Source organism: Diplotaxodon limnothrissa, linkage group LG7, assembly GCF_057381915.1.
Source record: "Diplotaxodon limnothrissa isolate DT_005_m linkage group LG7, D_limnothrissa_male_GT1.1, whole genome shotgun sequence".
Lineage (NCBI taxonomy): Eukaryota > Metazoa > Chordata > Actinopteri > Cichliformes > Cichlidae > Diplotaxodon > Diplotaxodon limnothrissa.
The window spans coordinates 19,933,172-19,954,790 of record NC_140602.1 but is presented as its reverse complement, the minus strand read 5'-3'; the positions used below and the strand labels follow the sequence as shown (position 1 = coordinate 19,954,790).

At 39.9% G+C, this 21,619-nt stretch overlaps 1 protein-coding gene across 2 annotated transcripts; it reads right to left on the bottom strand.

Moving 5' to 3' along the window:
• Positions 1 to 1,202: 1,202 nt before the first annotated feature.
• On the bottom strand, positions 1,203 to 21,515 carry slc6a13 (solute carrier family 6 member 13). 2 transcript variants are annotated; one of them, XM_085359409.1, is made up of 16 exons: positions 21,317 to 21,515; positions 19,630 to 20,610; positions 15,561 to 15,770; positions 14,844 to 14,978; positions 14,103 to 14,243; positions 13,091 to 13,172; positions 12,723 to 12,855; positions 12,225 to 12,359; positions 7,647 to 7,750; positions 7,353 to 7,477; positions 5,945 to 6,057; positions 5,573 to 5,710; positions 5,015 to 5,117; positions 4,670 to 4,770; positions 4,317 to 4,487; positions 1,203 to 3,519 (listed from the first exon to the last, which is right to left on the bottom strand). In XM_085359409.1, the coding sequence occupies exons 2-16, from the start codon at positions 19,634 to 19,636 to the stop codon at positions 3,355 to 3,357; spliced, it is 1,863 nt and encodes a 620-aa protein (XP_085215535.1). In that variant the 5' UTR covers positions 19,637 to 20,610; positions 21,317 to 21,515; the 3' UTR covers positions 1,203 to 3,354. The 2 variants fall into 2 exon arrangements, with proteins under 2 accessions (XP_085215535.1, XP_085215533.1); XM_085359407.1 differs by lacking the exon at positions 21,317 to 21,515 and having other exon boundaries at positions 19,630 to 19,745; positions 19,967 to 20,433.
• Between the last annotated feature and the right edge of the window lie 104 nt (positions 21,516 to 21,619).

Here is a 21,619-nt window from a genome sequence, read left to right as displayed (position 1 = left end):
CACACCATTATGATATGGGAAAGAATTGTTAAATCTGGGTTTAGAAGAGGGGCAACGATCAGTTAGGAGCATAAGTATATGAGGGTGGCACTGCATGAGAGGAGTGAGACATTGGTGAGGTGTGTGGTAGGAGTGATAGATGGGTTCATGGTTTAGTGAAGGAAGGCGAGCTAAATGACTTCCAAAGCAACACACAGTGCACAAGAGAGGTGAAGAAGAGAGTGCAGGCAAGGTGGAGCGGGCATAGACAGGTGTCAGGGGTGATGTTTAGAAACAGAAGTAGTGTCATATGTGTCATATGTAAATAATAATAATACAGAAATACAGTTTATACTGAGACTCACTTCACACAGCAGTCAGAGACATTCTAATATGACAAATAGCATAAAGTTATAAAAATGTAATAAGGCAAAAATAAATAAAATGAGTAAATAAGGGCAGGGATAGCTCAGTAGGTAGAGTGGTGGCCCCATGACTGGAATGTCGGGGTTTCGAATCCACTGAACGGCTACCCTGAGGCACACCTGAGCAAGGTACCGTCCCCACACTCTGCTCCCCAGGCGCCCAATGGCTGCCCACTGAGTGAATGGGCTAAATGCAGAGAGGAATTTCCCCACAGGGATCAATAAAGTATACATTATTATTATTATTATTATAAAAATGTCCAAGAAATTCACAGAGAAAGTACAAGTAATAAATCTGCAAACAGTGAAATGAGTCAGAGACCTGAGGCTTTTTGTTTATTCTTGTGCAAGTTTGCAAAGAGATCTGTACTGATTAGTGTGATAGCAGACAATAATAAATACAACATAATAATACAGTTGCATTCTATAGCTGTGATGAGGTAAGAGAGGGACTGTGTAAATTGTTTTATTCAGGAGTCTAATGGCCTGTGGGCGGAAGCTGTTTGAGTCTTTTAGGCCTCGATGTCAGACTCCTGTAGCGCTTGCCCGAGGGCAGAGGTATGAACAGGTGATGTTGTGGGTGTTTACTGACCTTCATGATGTTTTTTAAGTACGATTAAGTACACTTTAAATTGTCAAAACATAAAATTCAGCATTTATTTTTTACCTATAGCGTAGACGTCCTGGTTGGGTTGTGTGATTTGAATGTAAAATTCTACATAAATGTTCATAACTGGAAATGAGGCATCACATACACAATTGCTAAAATGTAAAACATTTATTTGTAATCAAGGCCAACACAAATTCACTGAAGATGTCCCACAAAATATACACATGTAGTAGAAATATATGTTCCAAATGAAGGTATTTGTATTCATTCATTTAAAAAAAAGTGTTTTAGTGTATAAAATCTTATAACAAAAAGTGTTCATGCTCCAAAATCAGTGATCATATATTCATTTCAACATGTAAAGAAAAAGAAACACAGGCTGAAGTTCATTGCGATACAGCAGAAAGAGATAACAAGCTTCTCCTTCTTCTTCTTTTTTGGAATGAATCTCCTGCATTGGAACTCACTTCTGATATAATCTAAGTGGATCAACTGTCCCTTTGCTTTGGGTACCTTTTAACTTTATTTCATACATTCCCAGAATTAGACATAAGGCACATTAAAACAAGACTAAATTAAATCCATGTCAAGAATCTGAACATTTAACATAAACATTTAATATAAAACATCAATACAAATCTGCAGTGCCCAAAGCAGACCAAAATTATACAGAGAAGCCTTTAAAATGGTACAAACAGTGTTAAGATAAAAATAAACAAACAGAGTTTAAGTGGGTTGATCTGTAGAAATGTAACCAGTCTTTGTATCCTGAAGCATTGGTTACTAAAACACCTTGTGTAGTAATGTTTTTTGTGACTTTTTTTTTTTACCAATCCTGAGAGAACACCTCAACTGTTGGTGGATAAACAATGTGGTTCTCCTCTGTATACATTAAGCAGATTAATTTAAGCCCAGAGGGGTTTGTGAGCTGTGCGATCATGTGACACTTTCCTGCACTCAGTCTGCAGCAGACGGCTGTTAAATTTAATGAAGCAGCCAGAATGAGATTCACTGAACATTAGAGATGTCCACAACAGAAGAAAATGCTTCCTTAGAAAGCAGACAGTCAAATGTAAATTCTTTGCCACTGTGTAACAACAGTGTTTACATTGTCACGTTACTCTGCCACAGGCAAATGAGATGTCAACCCACTTTCAAATAACGGAAGTAAATCTTTGCGTAATGTTGCTGTTGCCATCATATGGTACAGTACTGTGCAAAAGTCTTGAGTCACCCGATCGTTTCTTTATACTGTTGATTTTTTTAGCGGTTGATCTCCAGGCTTTCTGAAGATGGTTTGCTTTTTCATTCATTCATCCCAATTCTTAGACCTGACTATTTTTGAAGGAATGTTTTTTTTTAATATATGACCTGTTTAACACTGACCTGTGAATTATTTGCAAAAACCTAAGTTGCCCAACTCCAGGTATTAACCGGTGTTGTGTCTACACACAACAGACAACTTAGCGAAAAATTCACTTTGAATTGTATCTTTAGGCACTTTACTAGCTGCCTGTTGCAAAAACAGTATTGTCATAGAAAGAGTATTTTTGCACCAACAAGGTGATTCCTAAAAACCTATTACGTGGAAACCTAGCATAGCTTAGAATGGTGTGTAATTTGTACTTAAAAAATTTGAGGAAACAGAACAAGTGGCCAAAAAAGAAGGAGCATGGTATGGGTCTGCATTTCAACCATCGGTACTGGGAATCTTGTCAAAAATGATGGAATTATGAAAGCAAAAAAGTACTATCAAATTTTCACCCACCATGTAATACAATCTTGAACATGTCTGATTAGTAGTAATCCCAAACACACTGTCAATACAGTAAAAATGTACCTGGACAGAAAAACACACAGTGGAACACTAATAGTCAAGGATTGGCCTCCACATAGGCAACATTACTGAGGCGGTGTGGGATCATCTTAACAGAGAATGGAACAAAAGACAGCCAACAGCCAAAGAACATCTAAATGTCCTTCTGGAAGCCTGGAGAACTATTCCCAAAGGTTACTTTTTGCCTCACATGCTCTATTACCATGTATGGTTGCATGTTTCAGTAGATCACTGCACCCATTTCACATTTTGCTAGCAAAATATAAAGAAATGAAGGGCAGCTCAGGATATTTGCACAACACTGTGTACTGAAGACAACATGCAAAGAAGAAAGTTCCAGCAGCCAATAGCAGGTGAGCAGACTGTAAAAGTCTGCATACATGTCTGTTTTCACCAGCTTATCTTGTGAGGTAATACAGAGAGAACAGTGATGGGGCCAGTCACTGAGAGCCTCACAGTGACAACTGACCTCTAAATAGACTCCGATTCCAATCCTCAAACTTCTAGCAATGAGACTCCTTTTCACCAACAGGGACGTAGCCATCTCGAGAGGGAGGTGCTTTCTGATGGAGGCTTTCACCGTCTGCTGCAAAGATGGCATGGAGTGCCTCCTGCTCCTGCTTTGTCTTTGGTAACTCAGTGGAAGGAGTGCTTAGAAGAACAAAACGCTGTGAACAGAAAATTGATTAAAAAACAAAGCATGTCAGTGATATGATGTCTGACAAACTGATTGATTGTTCTTCAATTTCTAATAAACCTTTTTTTAACTTAAAGACATTCATTATGATTTTGAAACTTGAACTCTGTGTGTCTTGTTTCTCTCCCTCTCTCTCTGTGCCATCATTTCATTTCACCCAGTTATTTGGATTTTCCGTATTACCACCTCTTTGGATTCATCTTGTTGCCTGCTGGAATGATCTCAGTGGGATTTGCAATGGATTCATTTCATCTCTGCCTTGCAGGACTAGTTGTCATTTATCTGTAAACTCATTAAAAGGTACTCTTGCTCATTTACCTGCTTGCTTGTGTCTGCATTTGGGACATGGTTTTGGGAAGGTGGGGGCATGGTAAGTTACGATGTTTTCCTGCTGAAAACCTGGAACAATATTCTTATTTGGTGAATACCTTAACCAACAGAAGATAGAAGTTCCCTTTATTCACTTAAGATAACGGTGTATATAAATAAATATATTCAAATATTGTGATGAATTCTATGGCAGCTGCCAATTTCAGACAATAGAAATAGTGAACGGATGATCCAGAACTTTTTCAAAGTAAAGCAAAAAGGAAATGCTCTTGAGATATGTATACATACTTCTGTAACAAAGAAGCAAACAAATTGAACTATTGTTCATTCAAAAATACTGAATTATGACGAATCTGACTGGTTTTGTTTCTGTGGTTCAATCTTTAAGGTGCCAGTTTTTTCATATGCACAGAAAAATCCAAACAGTTTCGGACTTACTTCTCTCAGTGTTCCTGGGGTATTGTACAGTTTGAATGCCATACAAAGGGGTATGCAAAGCATGGAGGACAGAGCCAGGATCCAGCCGATCCCATCCGCCCACAACGGGTACACATAATCATTGTTGTACTTCAAAGGTGAGTACTTGATTAAGGCAAAGGCAAAGGTTCCCTGTGTGAAGTATGATAACACTGATAAATAACTGACATTTAATACACCAGTGAATACTTTGACTGTATAATTTTGGTATCATCTTAAGATATTAGCCCAGTTTTATTGACATGTATTTCTAATTTTGACCAGCAGAGGTTGCTCTACTTTCAGAAGAGAACTGTTAATAAAGCAAAACTCACAAAGCATGTTGCAGGAGTGAAGAAAAGCCAGCAGTATTTAATGGCAGGGCCGGGGCGATAGCCAATCATATCCTCAATGTTATCATAGAAGCGATCTGCCCCTGTGGTCAGAGGAAAGTTGGATCAGTGTCAAGATTCACCCTGACCAGTAGAGAGCTTAAAAACCCCAGCACACTATTATTTTAATAAAACAAGTTGCAGTTATTTTCAACTAGTAATGATCATTTCTTTAATTCCTTTGAACTCAAACCATCAATCTACACCTTTCATTTTATGGATGGTCTCTATTAGCAAATTAAGCACTGAGCATTTTTAAGTTCCGACAGTCTTAAATAACAAACTCACCATAAACCCAACCGATGCAAACTGTCTGAAAAATGGCTACGAAGAGCAGGCACATCCCACTGGCTGCATAGTAGTCAAAGAGTTGGAAGACATACATGCCTCCCTGTGGGTACAGACAGACAGACAGACAGACATGAGTTCACAAGTGTAAGATAAAACAAATGAAACACAACCTGCATGACGCAAAATATTGCTTTCAGGTCATTTATCCATTATGTGCTTGGATTTTACTAAAGTGGAAACAATTTGCCAACAACAAAAGTTATTCACAGTTGGCTGTGTCACAGCATGATTTGTGCCAAGTGACTGGATATGAAGGAATTTTAATAGGTTGCTAAAGAGAAGCTACAGTAGGTGAACTCAGGCACTTTAAATGAGTTTGGCAGACTGCTTGGCGACAGTCTGACTTAGGAAAAAATCATAAAAAAAAAAACCCAAACAAAATGCCCCAGTAAGTACTTCACTTAAATTCACAAGACCATGGATTGGTAGCATTTATGCTCAGTATCACTTTGAAATTATGTATGTATTAAAACTGAAAGAATTGCACAAACTAACCTCTGTCAGCATGATGAGGCCCAGGAAGAAGGATACTATTGCTACTGCCAGGATGAAGAGTTCCCTGCGGTTTTTACGGCGGAAGACGGAAGGATACATATCCACCACGGCTGTGACCAGGCTCTCCACACATACAAACTAATCAGGAAAAAAGCCAAAGTTATGAGATGTGCGTACTTTTTGATGTTGTGTACTGCATTTGTGTATGCATGTGCACAGACCAGCTGTTAATAAAAAGGTACTGAGCAACTGAGGAAAAATAGCAGAGCTGTACAAAGGCTACTAGTTGGGATTGTGTTCATATGACTATTATTTGAATTTTCTTTTTGTATGTGTTCTTGTGTGGGTTATTTTGCTACATGCTGGCCTCACCTGGCTGTCCAGTCCTAGAAATACAATCATAATGAAGAAGAAGCAGGCCCACAGAGGGGAAAAAGGCATCATGGTCACAGCTCGAGGATAGGCAATGAAGGCTAAACCTGGACCTGTCGTACACAGAAATCCCACTGAAGTTAGAATTTGTGTTTTTCTTTTCAATCAAGCACATATTTTGATATAATACTGACATGTTCAGTTCAACTGTCTGCGCTTTAGAAAATTGTATTCTGCCATGCATTGATTCACACCCAATAAACATCCTGCAGTACTGATCAATACACCGTATCTTTATATATACATCTATATGGATACATGAAAGCTCTGTGTGTTCCTCAAACTCGGGCCCTCTACAAACCGCCTGGGAGTTGGAGGTTCTGCACAGTATCTAAGCTTTTCCTAGGACTTTGCTCTTCTGGACGGAGACCCTTTGATGTTGTGCCTGTTGATTACCACTACATCTGGTTGGTTGCCAGCAGCTGGAACTCAAAGGCTGCAACACAGGACCTTTTCTCCTTGGTAGTGTCTCCTATCGGGACTTGGGGACATCTAGTCTATATTGTGCACAGATGTCCCTGTACACTATCCCAGCTGGGATATACTGCATCAACTTGCATCTTACATCCTGCTATTATATGTTGGATAGTCTTCACGACACCTTTGTACGGTCTGCAACTTGGGTCCTGTTGTCTATGGTGGACTCCTGCCTCTATGGATCTGATGGTATCTGTCAGAGGTACAGGCCAAGTTGGGGCTTGGTGGTCCATGACGGTTCCTCTTCTTGTTCCAATCACTGTCTGTCTTCAGCTGCCTCAGATCTCAACAGGGGCTGGGGGTGGGGCACTTATCTTCATCCTGCACTGTGACTCTGACACTCACTAATCCTCACCCCTTCCTCTATTCATTGTTCATAGTGCCTCAGGATTTTGGAGACCTCAGTGTATTGTGAGCAGTTTTTGTGTCTTGACATCAGAGGCATTTATCTCCTTATGTGGCTAGCTTATTATTCCAGAATTGAAATGAATTATGTCAATAGTGCTCAATACACCTCCCACTGTGCTATAGGCTCTGGATCTTCACCTTCAATAGTAGCTGTCTTCAACTGCTACAAACGCTATTGCACTCCCATGTATTGCATATGACCTCTCAGTTGGATTAGTAGCTTTACATCAATTCCACATTGTAAGTCCTTGTCCATATTAGCTTTGTTCCACTACCCACATCAGTATTTACTGGTTTCTCAACCCCTGGCATGGACCTTGATGTACAAACCTATCTTATCTATCTATCTATCTATCTATCTATCTATCTATCTATCTATCTATCTATCTATCTATCTATCTATCTATCTATCTACCTACCTACCTACCTACCTACCTACCTACACAATATAAGAACTACAAACCAGATTCAGCCACTTCTGAGATGGGCACATTTTGCTCGTTGGACATGAAGCCCAGGATGGAGAAGATGGCAAAGCCCGCAACAAAACTGGTACCACTGTTAAGGAAACAGAGGGCCACACAATCCCTGCAAACAGCACAACAAGAATATAGTCACTGAAAATAAATTGTTGAAAATATTACTGACATTACATGGAACAGAATTACTTGATATGCTCACATATATATATATGAGTGTAAAGCGTCTTTTGTCACTGGACAAAAGACGAAGAGAGAGAGAGAGAGAGAGTCATTACCTGTAGCAGTTGTTGTTATATTTGTTGTAGCTTCCTAGGGCAGTGAGGCAGCCAAGACAGATGGCGAATGAGAAAAAGATCTGAGTTCCAGCATCCATCCATACCTTTGAACAGAAATGAAACCAGATGAGGAAAGAAATACATTTTTAAAGACTCTTTAAAAAAAAAAAAGGATAAACTCAGACAGAAAAAGAAAAAACGAATGTTTATCAGCTTTCTACGGTGTTGTGAAAAATATTTTCCCCTTCATCATTTCTTTCTTGTTTTTGATTTTAATATTTGTCATATTTTCATGTTTCAGACGATCAAATACAGTTTAATATTACAAAGCGCAGTTTTCAAATGATGATTTAATTTATTAACGAAAAAACCCAGTCTAACCAAACCTACCCTGTATGAAAAAAATGGGATGACCTTAAGAGAATATATTACCAACAGAATAATCAGATGTCCTTGACAACCAAAGAAAATACAGACAAGTTTACACATTATTTTGGTTTGCATATTTCTGTGTTCCTGAAAGGCTCAGTCCAGTTTGAATGTTTGGAAACAGACTTCAATCCATAACATTAAGCAAGAACTACATTCGCTGTTATTTTGTTTCTTTCTTCTGCTTCGAATTAAAAGAAACCTTTAACACCCACCCATAAAATTCTCTTTGCCCTCTTATCCAGTTTGCAGGAGCAGTTGACACTGGACAAAAGGCCAGATACAGCCCCACCAGATCACTGTGTGATCAGGGTAAGATAAGATTGTTTTGCACAACGGCAGCACCACACCCAAAAATGCAAATAGTGAACTCAGTCTTCGAAACCTCCCATGTCCCTTTTAATTTTTGAAAAAAGTCTAGAAAAGTACTGCTACTATCTCTGAAATCTCTTCTCACCCCACAACCCTGACATGAGCTTCCTAGTAAAGCCATTTCCACATCTAAGGCACAAAGCAGAGCACTCTTGGAACACTCACTCACACTTCAACATGTAAATGAGATTTCTCTTTCTAATTGCTTTTCTGGTAAAATGCTCCCACTGCACTGAGGCATTTTTCAAGGTAGCTGGCAGCCGGGACTGAAGATCTGACTGACAGTAACTCTGGACACATCATTACAACCAAAGGCAGATATTTTGAACTCTTAAACGCTTTACACTCAGCCTTGTCTAGGACTGCATACACGTGGCTTGTGTTCATTCTCTAAAGGACAATGAAGGAGGGGTGGGGCGAGTGTTTGGAATTCAAACAAAAGCAAGCACAAAGGAAACTGCAAGTGTCCTTGTTACCACCCATATTCCCAACCCACTCTCATGTGATTGTTAAAACGGTTTAAAGCAACCAGTTGTTTAGTTAGTTTAAAGGCACAAAAATGAGACAGGATTCAGTCCCTCATCATAAACCAGGGGTGGGCAACTCCAGGCCTCGAGGGCTGGTGTCCCTGCAGGTTTTAGATGTGTCCTTGGACCAACACAGCTGATTTAAATGGCTAAATTAGCTCCTCAACTTGTCCTGAAGTTCTGCAGAGGCCTGGTAATGAACTAATCATGTGATTCAGGTGTGTTGACCCAAGGTGAGATATAGAAACCTGCAGGACACCGGCCCTCGAGGCCTGGAATTGCCCACCCCTGTCATAAACCTACAATAACTGGCTTTATCTTTTAGCTGTTCAGTGATCCTCCAGCTAGTCCTTAAGTGTGTCAGTCTTCTGCGTGAAGCTAAAAAGGGAAACTTTTCTCAATTTGGTAATGTCTCAATGCCAAGAGAAACATATTTTCTATCTCTTTTTTTCAGACAGACAGGATGATGGGTGGAGTAACTGTGTTAGCTTTAGGTGGATGGATGAGTACATAAAGTCAAATTCTAAACATAGAATGCAAATTTGGCCATTCAGTAACAGCCTTCAAAGCTTTATTGTTTTAATTGTGTTGCTCGATACTGAGCTTGCTGGGATGTTCCTTTTTGCTTTTTTTGAGCAACCACCCCAATGTGGCTAGTGACTTTATGAGGCCATAAAAGTGAACAACACAAAGTAACAGTGCACTCAATTCAAAATCTTAAGTGCTGTATCCGGTGTTTGCTTTTGACAAATCTGAAAAGCTTTTCTTAAGAGCAAAAAGGCAAAGCAGTGAAAATCTATCTGAACCTGAAATCACATCTTTGCCTATGGGATGGATCAAACAGTCATGCTGACAATTTCTCGTAAACAGTGGTGACTTTCCAAGAAATTACAAATGTACAATACAACAAAAACGTTAAAGATGATTCAGTACATATGTTTAGAAATTTTTGGTGTTAAAAGCTGCCAGTCTCACAGTGAACCATTAAGTACATGATCAGGCCAACCGTCTACGAAAGGTCTGGGAGTTGAAGGTTCTGCACAATATCTTAGCTCTTCCTAGGACTCTCTGATGTTGAGCCTGGAATCTGTTGAAGCTGTTCTTCCAGTTTTGGGGTTACAACTCTTAATGTTCCTGTAACTACTGGAAATGCTTTGGCCTTATATTCCATATCTGTTCCAGTTGTTCCTTCAGGCTCTGGTACTTCTCTATTTTCTCGTGTTTCTTCTTCCTGATGTTGCTGTATGCTGTAATTGTCACGTCTATCACAACTATGTCTGTGAAGGTTCTCAGTCATCCAGGTCATCGTAGTCAAAGGAGCTTGCAAAGAAAAGCGTCTGGACTTCTTTAAGTTGCTTGAAGACGTTTCACCTCTCATCCGAGAAGCTTCTTCAGTTCTAAGGTCAAATGGTGGAGAGTCCCAGATATAAACCTAGTGGGAGTGACCCCCCACAGAGGGACAAAAGGACCCCCTGATGATCCTCTAATCGCCTGAGCCAAGGTGGAAAACTGGGCGTGGGTCCCAATCAGCCAGAGTTTCGGGTGTGTTCATTGTGAAACCTGGCCCCACCTTATCATGCGAATTCCTGAGGTCAGATGGCCCAGGATGTGAGTGGGCGTTAAGGCGTCTGGGAAGGGATCTCAAAACTGGATTATAGATGGCAGAGAGTTGGTGTCGTAAACCCCCGCCTCTGTTCAAAGATGGTCGCTCACAGTGGACATAGATGGCTTCTTTCACTCCTCTTTCAAACCATCTGTCCTCTCTGTCCAAAATGTGAACATTGGCATCCTCGAAAGAGCGTCCTTTATCCTTAAGATGCAGATGGACTGCTGAGTCTTGTCCTGTGGAGGTGGCTCTTCTGTGTTGTGCCATGCGTTTGTGAAGTGGCTGTTTGGTCTCTCCAATGTAGAGGTCTGAGCATTCCTCGCTGCACTGTACAGCATACACCACATTGTTAAGTTTGTGTTTTGGCGTTTTGTCTTTCGGGTGAACCAGTTTCTGTCTGAGCGTGTTGCTGGGTCTGAAATACACTGGGATGTCATGCTTGGAGAAAACTCTCCTGAGTTTCTCCTGTATTTCAGACCCAGCAACACGCTCAGACAGAAACTGGTTCACCCGAAAGACAAAACGCCAAAACACAAACTTAACAATGTGGTGTATGCTGTACAGTGCAGCGAGGAATGCTCAGACCTCTACATTGGAGAGACCAAACAGCCACTTCACAAGCGCATGGCACAACACAGAAGAGCCACCTCCACAGGACAAGACTCAGCAGTCCATCTGCATCTTAAGGATAAAGGACGCTCTTTCGAGGATGCCAATGTTCACATTTTGGACAGAGAGGACAGATGGTTTGAAAGAGGAGTGAAAGAAGCCATCTATGTCCACTGTGAGCGACCATCTTTGAACAGAGGCAGGGGTTTACGACACCAACTCTCTGCCATCTATAATCCAGTTTTGAGATCCCTTCCCAGACGCCTTAACGCCCACTCACATCCTGGGCCATCTGACCTCAGGAATTCGCATGATAAGGTGGGGCCAGGTTTCACAATGAACACACCCGAAACTCTGGCTGATTGGGACCCACGCCCAGTTTCCCACCTTGGCTCAGGCGATTAGAGGATCATCAGGGGGTCCTTTTGTCCCTCTGTGGGGGGTCCCTCCCACTAGGTTTATATCTGGGACTCTCCACCATTTGACCTTAGAACTGAAGAAGCTTCTCGGATGAGAGGTGAAACGTCTTCAAGCAACTTAAAGAAGTCCAGACGCTTTTCTTTGCAAGCTCCTTTGACTCTATCACAACTACATTTTATGCTTCTTGTTAACCATCTCTATATATGCTTGGTTGCCAGCAGCTGGAACTCAAAGTTGTCATCTTAATATATTCACAGATACTCTGTTGTTTAATCCTGCATTGTGGCTCTGACACTCACTAACCCTCACCCTACTTCTTATTATTTTTCATAGATTCTTAGGATGCTGGACTTTGACTGGGGACCTCTGCATTGTGAGCAGGTTTTAAGTCAGTTTATATCAAGTTTCTCTCCTTAACCCAAATTTTATTAGCTTGTCTCTCAGATGCCACAGTCTTGCCAAATTAGCAGATGGATCAGTCAGTACTTGTCTAGCGGAACAGATGAAAGGCTGTGTTTCCCAGATTTGATCTGCATGCCTGGACATATGTTTTTCTGACAAGGTGAACCACTGTTCACCACCTCAGCACAAGTGTATTGTTTTTTTTTAACTTACTTGGGGGTCAGACAGTCGATTGATGTCGGGGTAAAGGTAGAAGTGGATTCCAATGGAGGCGCCTGGCAGTGTTACTCCTCTGATCAGGAGAACCAGGAGCATTACATACGGAAAAGTAGCTGTGAAGTAAACTACCTGGAAGGAAACAACATTTTCTTGTGATTCTAACATCTTTTATAACAATTCCTACCATTCTATTTTTTTGATTTCAATTAAACGTGTTATTTTCTCTCTTTTTTTTTTCCAAAATGTGACTTCTTTAGTCTGCAAAAATTTCAAATATGAAAAAAAAGTAGAATATCTTTCGTAGCATTAAGCAGTGCAGATTTTCATTATATGAGTTTGGTTAAACGCAAATCTTTGTTTTTCATTTATTACAAACAACAAAAGACTGGCAGAAGATTGGTATTTAATGGTGCACATCAATAACACAGATGCTGTTCTAACTGTGTATGTTTAGCACGGGAGGGTTTATTATTATTATTTTTCTTTTTTTACCTTGCCTGTGGATTTCACTCCCTTCCATACACAGAAGTAACAGATTACCCATGCAAAGGCAAGACACAGAGCCAGATCCCAGTTCAGAGAACCAATGTGGTCAATACCTGAAGATATTCTCAGTACTCTGCGCCTAAATCGAAAACATACGCACAGGAGAAAAACTAATTATCATACCTAATGTACTGATACAAACCCTTAGGAACCAGAAGCTAAGAGTTAAAAAGCGGAGAGAAACAAAAATAAGACAACTTTGAACAAGTAGTTTGACCTAATTTAATCCAAACCTCTAGAATAAATTTTTTGTTTAGTAAATCTGTTGGTATGTAAGGTCATTTGAGGACATGGTCAAACAAAAGGACACTTACTCCCAGAACTCAATGACAGGAGAGGTGGTGTTCTCATGGTGATTGATGGAGGTATTCCCCTTCTGCAATGGCATACAGGAATCTTGAATGAAGGACAGACAAAAAGACATTCAATCCTGTGAAGAAATCCAAGCGTTCTCCAAGGTTTCCAAGTTACACACAGGCAAGACAAACAAGTGCCGACACTGAGACAGACAGAAACAGTTTTCCTGCAGCATTCACTCCCTTTATTCAAAAATATGGGAAAAAAATCACAAAAGGACGTTTTATCTGCATCCCTAAAAGTAGTCTTTAGAGACCTTTAGAGATGCTGACCTAGGTATCCTTGATTAAAGATTACACCAATAGTATGTGCAGCACCGGCAAAAATTTTCGGCACTTCACATGCTAAAATTCTTAAACATCGTAATTCAGTTGGCAGTGACTCCAAACATACAGATACAGATGCCAAAGAACTGTCAGTGACAAGAAGAACAAAGAGTCTGCCCCTTCCACTCCTCCTGTGGTTTACATGGATATTAACTGTTCTGAAATGTTGCATATTGTGTATGACAGGTTGTCTACACTTGAATACAAAAAATTGTATGACAGAAAGGACCAATCACAGAAATTCCATGAGGTATTATAATTGGCTGGTTTCTATGATCTTAACCAACATAAAAATGATCAGCATCCCTTTTTCTCAGTTTATTGTATCACAATTGTGTTCATTTATATATGTATTTATCTATAGACAGCCTACAGAGAGGGCTTTTCAACCAATCCAAACTGCCCGACATGGATGACACTGTGTGTAGGTCACATTTGCTGCTTTTGTCTATTGAGAATAAAAAGATGCTCTTCCATTATTGTTCATAGTGACAGTGTAAGATACTTGAATATTGTATTTATGTATTGTGTTAGAATATGGCCATTAAAGAAATTTACCCTATGTGGACAGCAAAGTCATAAACACCAATAAGAATTTTCTTAAGTTTATATGATAAGCAGAGATACAAAATCTTTGTCTTACTTGTGTTCCAGCTATTGTTGCAGGATGCCCAGGGCAGATCCCAGGTGAAGGAGTGGAACAGAAAGAAGATGGCCCAGGCTAACACAATAATGTAGTAGATGTTCAGCAGAGCAACAATTACCTGGCTGCCATAACCCAGGCCTGAAACAGAAAACACGCTTTTGGTGATAAGCAATAAAATACCACTATTACCAATCCTTTGACTTGATTGGTCAGGCCAGTTAGGTCATTATTTTTCCGCAGTACCTGTCGCTGAACCAACATACAGTCAGGTAACTGTGCAAATGTATTGTTTAGTGTAGTTCCACAGAGGCGTACTTTAATATTGTCACATTCTTGTGACATGTACTAGTCGAAGCACAGCTGGAGATGTACTGAATCTGTTTTTATCACTTGTTAACAGCAGCCTGTAAACACTAAAGCTCCACTGAAGCTAATTGTGCTGTGTCTGATGTGATCCACCCAAAGTTGTCAGTTCAAGTAAGGAAAAAGTTTCAGTTACATGACTGTTTCCTTCACTCGACCCTGCACAACTTGCAATCCCCTATATCCATTTACTTTGTACTGTATCTTTTTTCAGTGTTGTTCTACATTTTTGTTAGGAATACTCTGTAGTTCACAAGCAGCTGCTGCAGACACATTTACATTTAACACGTGAATTAGACAAATGTATCCATGTATGGTACTGTTAACACCATAAAATATCCATAAAATGATTTCTTGGGAACACAAGTTGATTACCTTCAAACAAAGGGCAGATTTTCCTCCAGCAGGTAATGCCTCCCTCACTGGTGTACTGACCCAACGCTGTCTCCAGGAAGAAGACAGGGATCCCACAAGCAAACAAGAAGATGAGGTATGGTATAAAAAAGGCACCTGTACACACACAGATTGAAGGAAAAGTTGACTAAGTTGTTTTCAACATGTCCTCGAGCAATGTGGTGCAGTTAGGACTGCTGCATCTTGAAGTTATTGTACACATACTGCAAGGTAAGGTTGCAAAAAAGTTTCTAGTAAAACATCCTGCTCCAAAGTTATTTTGCTAGAAGTTAAGCATGAATTGGCTCATTCTTCATATTTTTAAAGGATTTAACAAGCCTGGCCTACTTATTCACTATTTTATTGATTGTCTTGGAATTTCACACGTTAGCTCATGTATTTTTTTTCTTTCAACGCTAATGCATACGATAGTAATTATAAAAAATGATAATTAATCCAACTTTCAAGCAAAGCACTTGCAGTTTATCAGTTTAATTTGCATGCTAGGTGGACTACTCTTTCCAAAGGAAAGGAAATGATGCATAAAGTCTACTACATCTACTAATCTGAAGTGTCTTGTGGCTGTAATCTTGCCACCAGACCCTGATGCAGTGTATGACTATGTAAATGCAAAAATAAACTAAAGATATCTCAAGATAACGAGGTAACGAGCAAAAAACGTTCATTGGCGACACTCACCTCCTCCATTCTTATAACAAAGGTAAGGAAAACGCCAGACATTCCCAAGGCCAATAATTTCTCCTGCCACGGACAGAATAAACTCAACCTTGTTGCCCCATTGTCCCCTTTCTGTCATCTTCTCCTCTGTACTGGGTACAATGTCCAGCGGCCTGCTGTGCCCATTAGAAGCTTCCACCTTGGACGTGTTTTCCATATCGTTTGATTGACCTAAGAAATTGAACATAACATAGTGTCAGGATTTGTTTTAAAGGCAGAGAATAAAGCTTTCATTCAGAAGGCATTTATGGCTTGTCCAATTTCAGTAGAGCTTAAAGGTAGATTGCTGAAAAACGTCATGCATTATTTGTCCCAGTCACTCTCATTTCAATTCAACCATGACAGCAGTTCGTACAGACTGAACTTTTTTGTCTATAAAATTAACACGTTTGATTGCTTCATAAAAAGTGTTTCTATACATTTGTGATGATACGCAGCTGCAACAATTCTGACTGAGATTTGTTTCTGCATTTTTATCCGTGAAAATGTTTGCATTCAGGATAATGCACCAACAACCTCAACAGGAGATTAAGCAATTTCAGGACCTTGGGTAGTTCTTGGTGAACATTTATATGATGTGCCATCTATTATTGTATTTACAAAAGCCAAAATGTATGCCATCTTTTTTGTGCGTTGAATGAGGTCAGCAATTACTTGAGGTTATGTGACCACATTAGAAGTTGGTCAGGACCTCTGCCAAACCCTGTTTTGGGGCCAGCACTACTGAAAGAATTTCTCTCTATGGAGGAAACAGACAGCTCACTGACTGTGCTCACTCCTGTCAGGTTGCATTAACAGGCTTCTCACAGTCCGTCTGTTACCCCTTTTTCCTCTCTCTGGAACACATTATGGTCACTGCTGCAGTCCTGCATCCTTCTGCAGGAAACACGCTCACACTAATCTGATTACAAAAATGCACCAATTCTTTTTTCACCCCAAACATCCACACAAACACAAGTTACATGTAGTGTGACCTAGTTTAACAGGAGTAGTTTCTCCATGTTTTCTATGTTTACTTCTGAAAACAGCACGGGGGATAGAAGGTTCATTTATCACAAAGCCTTGTGTGAAGCCATCTTCAGGAATTCGCTCCTGCTGATAAAGGGCAGAGGTGGAGCACAAAAGTGACTTTGTATGTGATGTGTACATAGGGATGGAGGTTAGAACCACTTTAGGAGCCAAAATCTCAGCGGCAGAGCCAAATTGTGGCCGAGGTAAAAAATAGAGCTCTTGTTTTCGGAAGCTACTTGGTGGGAATGAAGGCTCAGTTCAACAAAAGTGGAGTGGCCTTGCAGCCAGATCACAGTTTACCTCCCCTTTTCACAGTTTCTCTGTGGGCCAAGTGCCTCACTTCAAAAAGCATAATTTTAATAGGCTCTAAAAGATCGAACTTACAATAGCCTTTCCTTGCTGAAATAGTAGGTATTCACACACGTTCAATACAGGACATCAGAGAAGAGGCACACTGTGAGAAAATGTGCCAAAACTGGGAACAAGCTCATGGAGGCAAAAAGGACCTTCTTCCTAGGAAACGGAGCCAACATTTCCTCTTTCTGAAACATAATGGGCTGACTGAACCACTGAGTGACCGACAGACTGAGCTACTGAATGACTGGCCGACTGACTGAAGGTTAGGCTGACTTTGTGGTCCAGTACTGTATTGTAAATACATCAAAGTCGGTAAATAATTATTGTAAACTAAATTTTTAGTATTCAAAATGTTGCCTGATAAGTAGGGCTATATTATAAGATCTGGGTTTTGTGTCCTTATAATAGGATTCTGAACTGAGTCAAAAAATATTCACATATAGGTGAATTCACAGGGCTATTATTTTCAAATCCAAAATCTGACTGACTTAATTTTGAGTGGGTAACACTGTGAACATAAATACTGTAAATCTATAAGGAAATTAGCCTGTGGAAAGAAGTTAAAAAGTTTACTTGTAATGGTTGTGCACAACTTGATCATTGACGTGCAAATTGTCATGACCACTGATCAACAACCATTGATCAAAGACCATTGATCAGTGGCCTAGTTTAAGTCATTGTGCAAATGTAAGGTTGTGAAAACCTGCAGTCAGCTGAGACTGAAGAAGTCACTTGGATGAGTGCCGAAGCGTTCCTCCCACTGAAAACACTACGTTCAGATGAACAGAATCAGCCTTTTGGATATTTGATCTTAAGTGGGCCCAAAGAGTGAAACTACACTTTCCACATTTAATCCCTGAGATTATGAAATAATAAAATTTTTACAATTTACAATTACAATTTTGGCAGCACATCTCAGTTTCTCTACATGATACATGTGTAAAATTACAGAAAAGGTTCCAGTAGCTCACTGACTGTCCCATATTCATAAAACGGACGTTTCTATAGTAGACAGTGAAATATAGCAATTTTTCTGTCATTTAATTGTTTATCTATTACTGAACTGAACATTGGTGCATAATGAATGGCTGTAGGGTAGGTCTTTATCAGCAGTGAAAACTGTAAAGTTTTTTTTTTTAAAGTTAAGTTTCCAATATTTATACGGTACCTTCTTTAATATTTTGTAAACCCATTCAGCAGGCCGGATTGCAGTCTTTGCCGATCGATTCTGACTATGTTTGACATCCCCTGCTCTAAGTTCAGTGGGACTGTAAACAGTAATGTATTAAAAAAATCTGTTATCACTCAGATAGGCTGGAAGAAAACTCAACAACTTGATCTATGGCAAAGTTATTTCACAATCAACGGGTTATTTTTCCTCCCTCTAAAGCTTAGTTAGGTTGTGTTTTACAAGACTAAAACGGTTGTGTTCAGTGATGTACTCAGAAAGGTGTAGTTTTGGTTCCAGCAGACATAACTTCCATCGATGTCCAACAATCAGACTAAGTTTACACAGTTGCGATTATCCTGTAATTAGGCAACAAGTTCTCGGGTTGATGAATAATCAATTCCGACACCACGTAAGAACACTGAATGTAACGTTTTCTGCTGCAAGCTACAAACTGAACGGTTATGTAACGACACTCATCTTTCACTTTTTCACTAAAGCATTTCAGTTTCCACGCCTGCTTGGTTGGAATGGTAGAGGAGTCAACTGGATCCGCGCTCCCTGTCCAGTGCGCGCTCCCGACGCATTGGAAACAAATTCTGTCGGGGATAACTACCTTGGCACGACACCTGCCATAACCTGTTCTCGGAAGAGATCCATTACGAAATAACCGCACACTGCTGTTAGCTAACGGTCGGAGCCTCATTATGTGCAACTTGCTCTGAGTGCACGTGTTAGGAAGAGGAGCCCCGGTCATTATTTGACTGTGAGATGCCAAGAACCAACAGCACGGAGATTTCTCAAGGCTATTTTCCTCACACTTTGTTTTCATAATCACGTTTTAATACTGAACACCACACTGTCGGTCAGCTGTGTATATTTCCTGTCGTCACTATATCAAATCCTCTCACGCCATCTACTCTAAAATTACACGTTGTAAGTTGCATTGCTTGTATGTGGACACTGGATTTATCGGCCATCAGTTAAATACTGCACGAGAAGTCGTCTCAGAGATAAATGAATAAGCTTAGCCTTTGAGCTAATCAATCAGTTTTTCTGACATTTTGTAATTTTTGATGTTACATCTAAGAAAAAAAATTAATGCTTGATAGACACAATGCAATGAAAAGCACAGCTAGTTAATAAGAATTGCGTTTTAATCAAAAGCTCTTGCTTTAGATGAGAAGTGCATTTAATCAGGTTTTGCAGGCTTTCTTTTTAATGAACAGAACTAATAACTGCAGACAATGAAGGAAACGGCTTGCTGAAAAAATGTTAGTACGTTTTTTTGTTTTTGTCTTTTTACACAGCAGTACTTCATGGACAAATCGGGAACTAGTGCAGAGATCAGGTTAATAAACTAAGTGTCCCAAGAGCTTTCACTAAGCTTCTGTACCAAATAAGTTTGAAGCTTTCTGGAGCAATGACTTCACTTATTTTTTTCATCTGTGAACCCAGAACAATATAAAGTGTTTAATAATCAAAGCTACTCACCTTTCATAGTGTTAAAGTGTGACAGTTTCCAGGAGAGAGCAGATCATATGGAGCTCTGCTGCCGCTTCAGGTTTCACTATATAACACGCTTGTTATATAGTGAAGGGGGCGGAGAACTGAGAAATTGGAAACTTTGGTGAAGCTGAGTGATTTTCCCTCTGCTTTGCCCCATAAGCGCGCGCGCACACACCACACACACACACACACGCACGCACGCACGCACGCACGCACACACACACACACACACACACACACATTCTCTGCCATCCATTTCTATTCAGACACCCCCAGACTGAAATGCACACACACTGCACACTAGAGGTCTGTGCTGTCTTACCGTGGTGGGATAATTACGTAACCTTTTGACGCGCACATTCTCCCAGGGTCTGTTCTGAGAGCAACTAGTACGGTGGAGACACTGGTTGGACTATGTGGACCATCAGCACACATGTTCAGTCATGTTTGTTACTGGGGCTGGTATGCAGAAATGCATCATGCTTAGAATGTGCAACTTTGAATCATCTGCTCAAACGAATCGTTCTAGTTGTTTCTGCTGTCTCTCTTCAGTATTTTTCTACTCCTGGGAATTAAAATATCCATCCTGCTTCATGAAGTCCCGGCTCCAAAAACACCATTAATTCAGACCACGAAAAAGGAGGCTTTATTCCCTCAATCCTTCTTCACAGTCCCAGAAGCCCATTCAGATTTTTTTTTCCCACCACAGGGGTCCAGATCGGTCTAGTTCAAGGCATTTGTTATAAGGTCACAATGCAGAGGATCTGTGTGGAGGTGGAGACAGATTTAAGGACAGAGTTAAGATGTTCTTAACTCCACCCCCACCCCCACCAACCCACTAAACTCCATCTCCTTTGTTCCCCCACTGTTCCATCGTTTTAAAACGTATGCATTATCCATACAAATGAAGCCATCGGTGATTCCCTTTAGTTTCCTCTACTGTGACAAACTGAACACACAGGGCATCTGAAAAGTTGCAAATATGAGCATTGCATTGTAAGTAAAGTTTTTTCAAAGTTACATCAAAAAAGAAAAATACAGAGTATGTAAAGTAGTCAGACAAACAGAGGAAAACACAGAAGAGAAACTTAGAAGTTCAAAAACTCGTCTAAAAAAATAGTTTAACTGCTGTTAACACGTACAGACAGGTATCAGTGGTTTCTAAGCTTTTTTCGCCGCCCATAGGGCCCCTTTCCATAGATAAAAATGCAACTCTGACCTTCACCAAGGTGGAACCACTGCTTTAAATTATTACAACTACTTCATACGCTTCTGTAGCAACATGTGTAGACAAGCAAAACCAGGTAAAAGACACTGGAGAGCTCAGCAATGGGCTGCGTTTCCTCGTCTTTTTCTGCTGCTCCCTTAAGTGTGCAGCCACAAATCACAACTCTGATTATCCCCTGTGCCAGAGTTCTTACAGGTTGGAATTCTATATATAGGCTTTATTTTTTATTTCATTTAAAAAATAAAATAAAGCAAAACAAATAATCAACAAATGATATATCCTCGGTATATTTTAAATCTAATGTCAGTTTTGTTCATTTTTCAATCTCACAAAATCAATTCAGTTAGTTTTCTTTTTTTCAGAAGTGTAACTTTAATATATATTTTCATTAATTCAAAATGTTTTTTTATACAACGTTTTAGTTTTTAGTTTAGTTTTTGTTACCTGTAACAAGCTTGCTCTGTGCATTCTCCAGGGTCCATCTGGTCTCCACAGATCAAACAGAAGTGTGCTGGTTAAACCATATGTGTAAACACATCTTGTTTAATGCTTGCTGAGACTATAGGTTAAAATCTAATCCACAGCAGTTTGACTGGATTGGGCGACCTTAAAATGTGTCGGTTAAGGTTAAAAAAAGATGTTATATAGCTATTTACAAAAACGTTTTTTTCCAAGAAGCATTGGGCCAGTCATAAAATACCCACAACTGTAATTCCAATTGATCCAAATGAACTCATTTACCCTCTC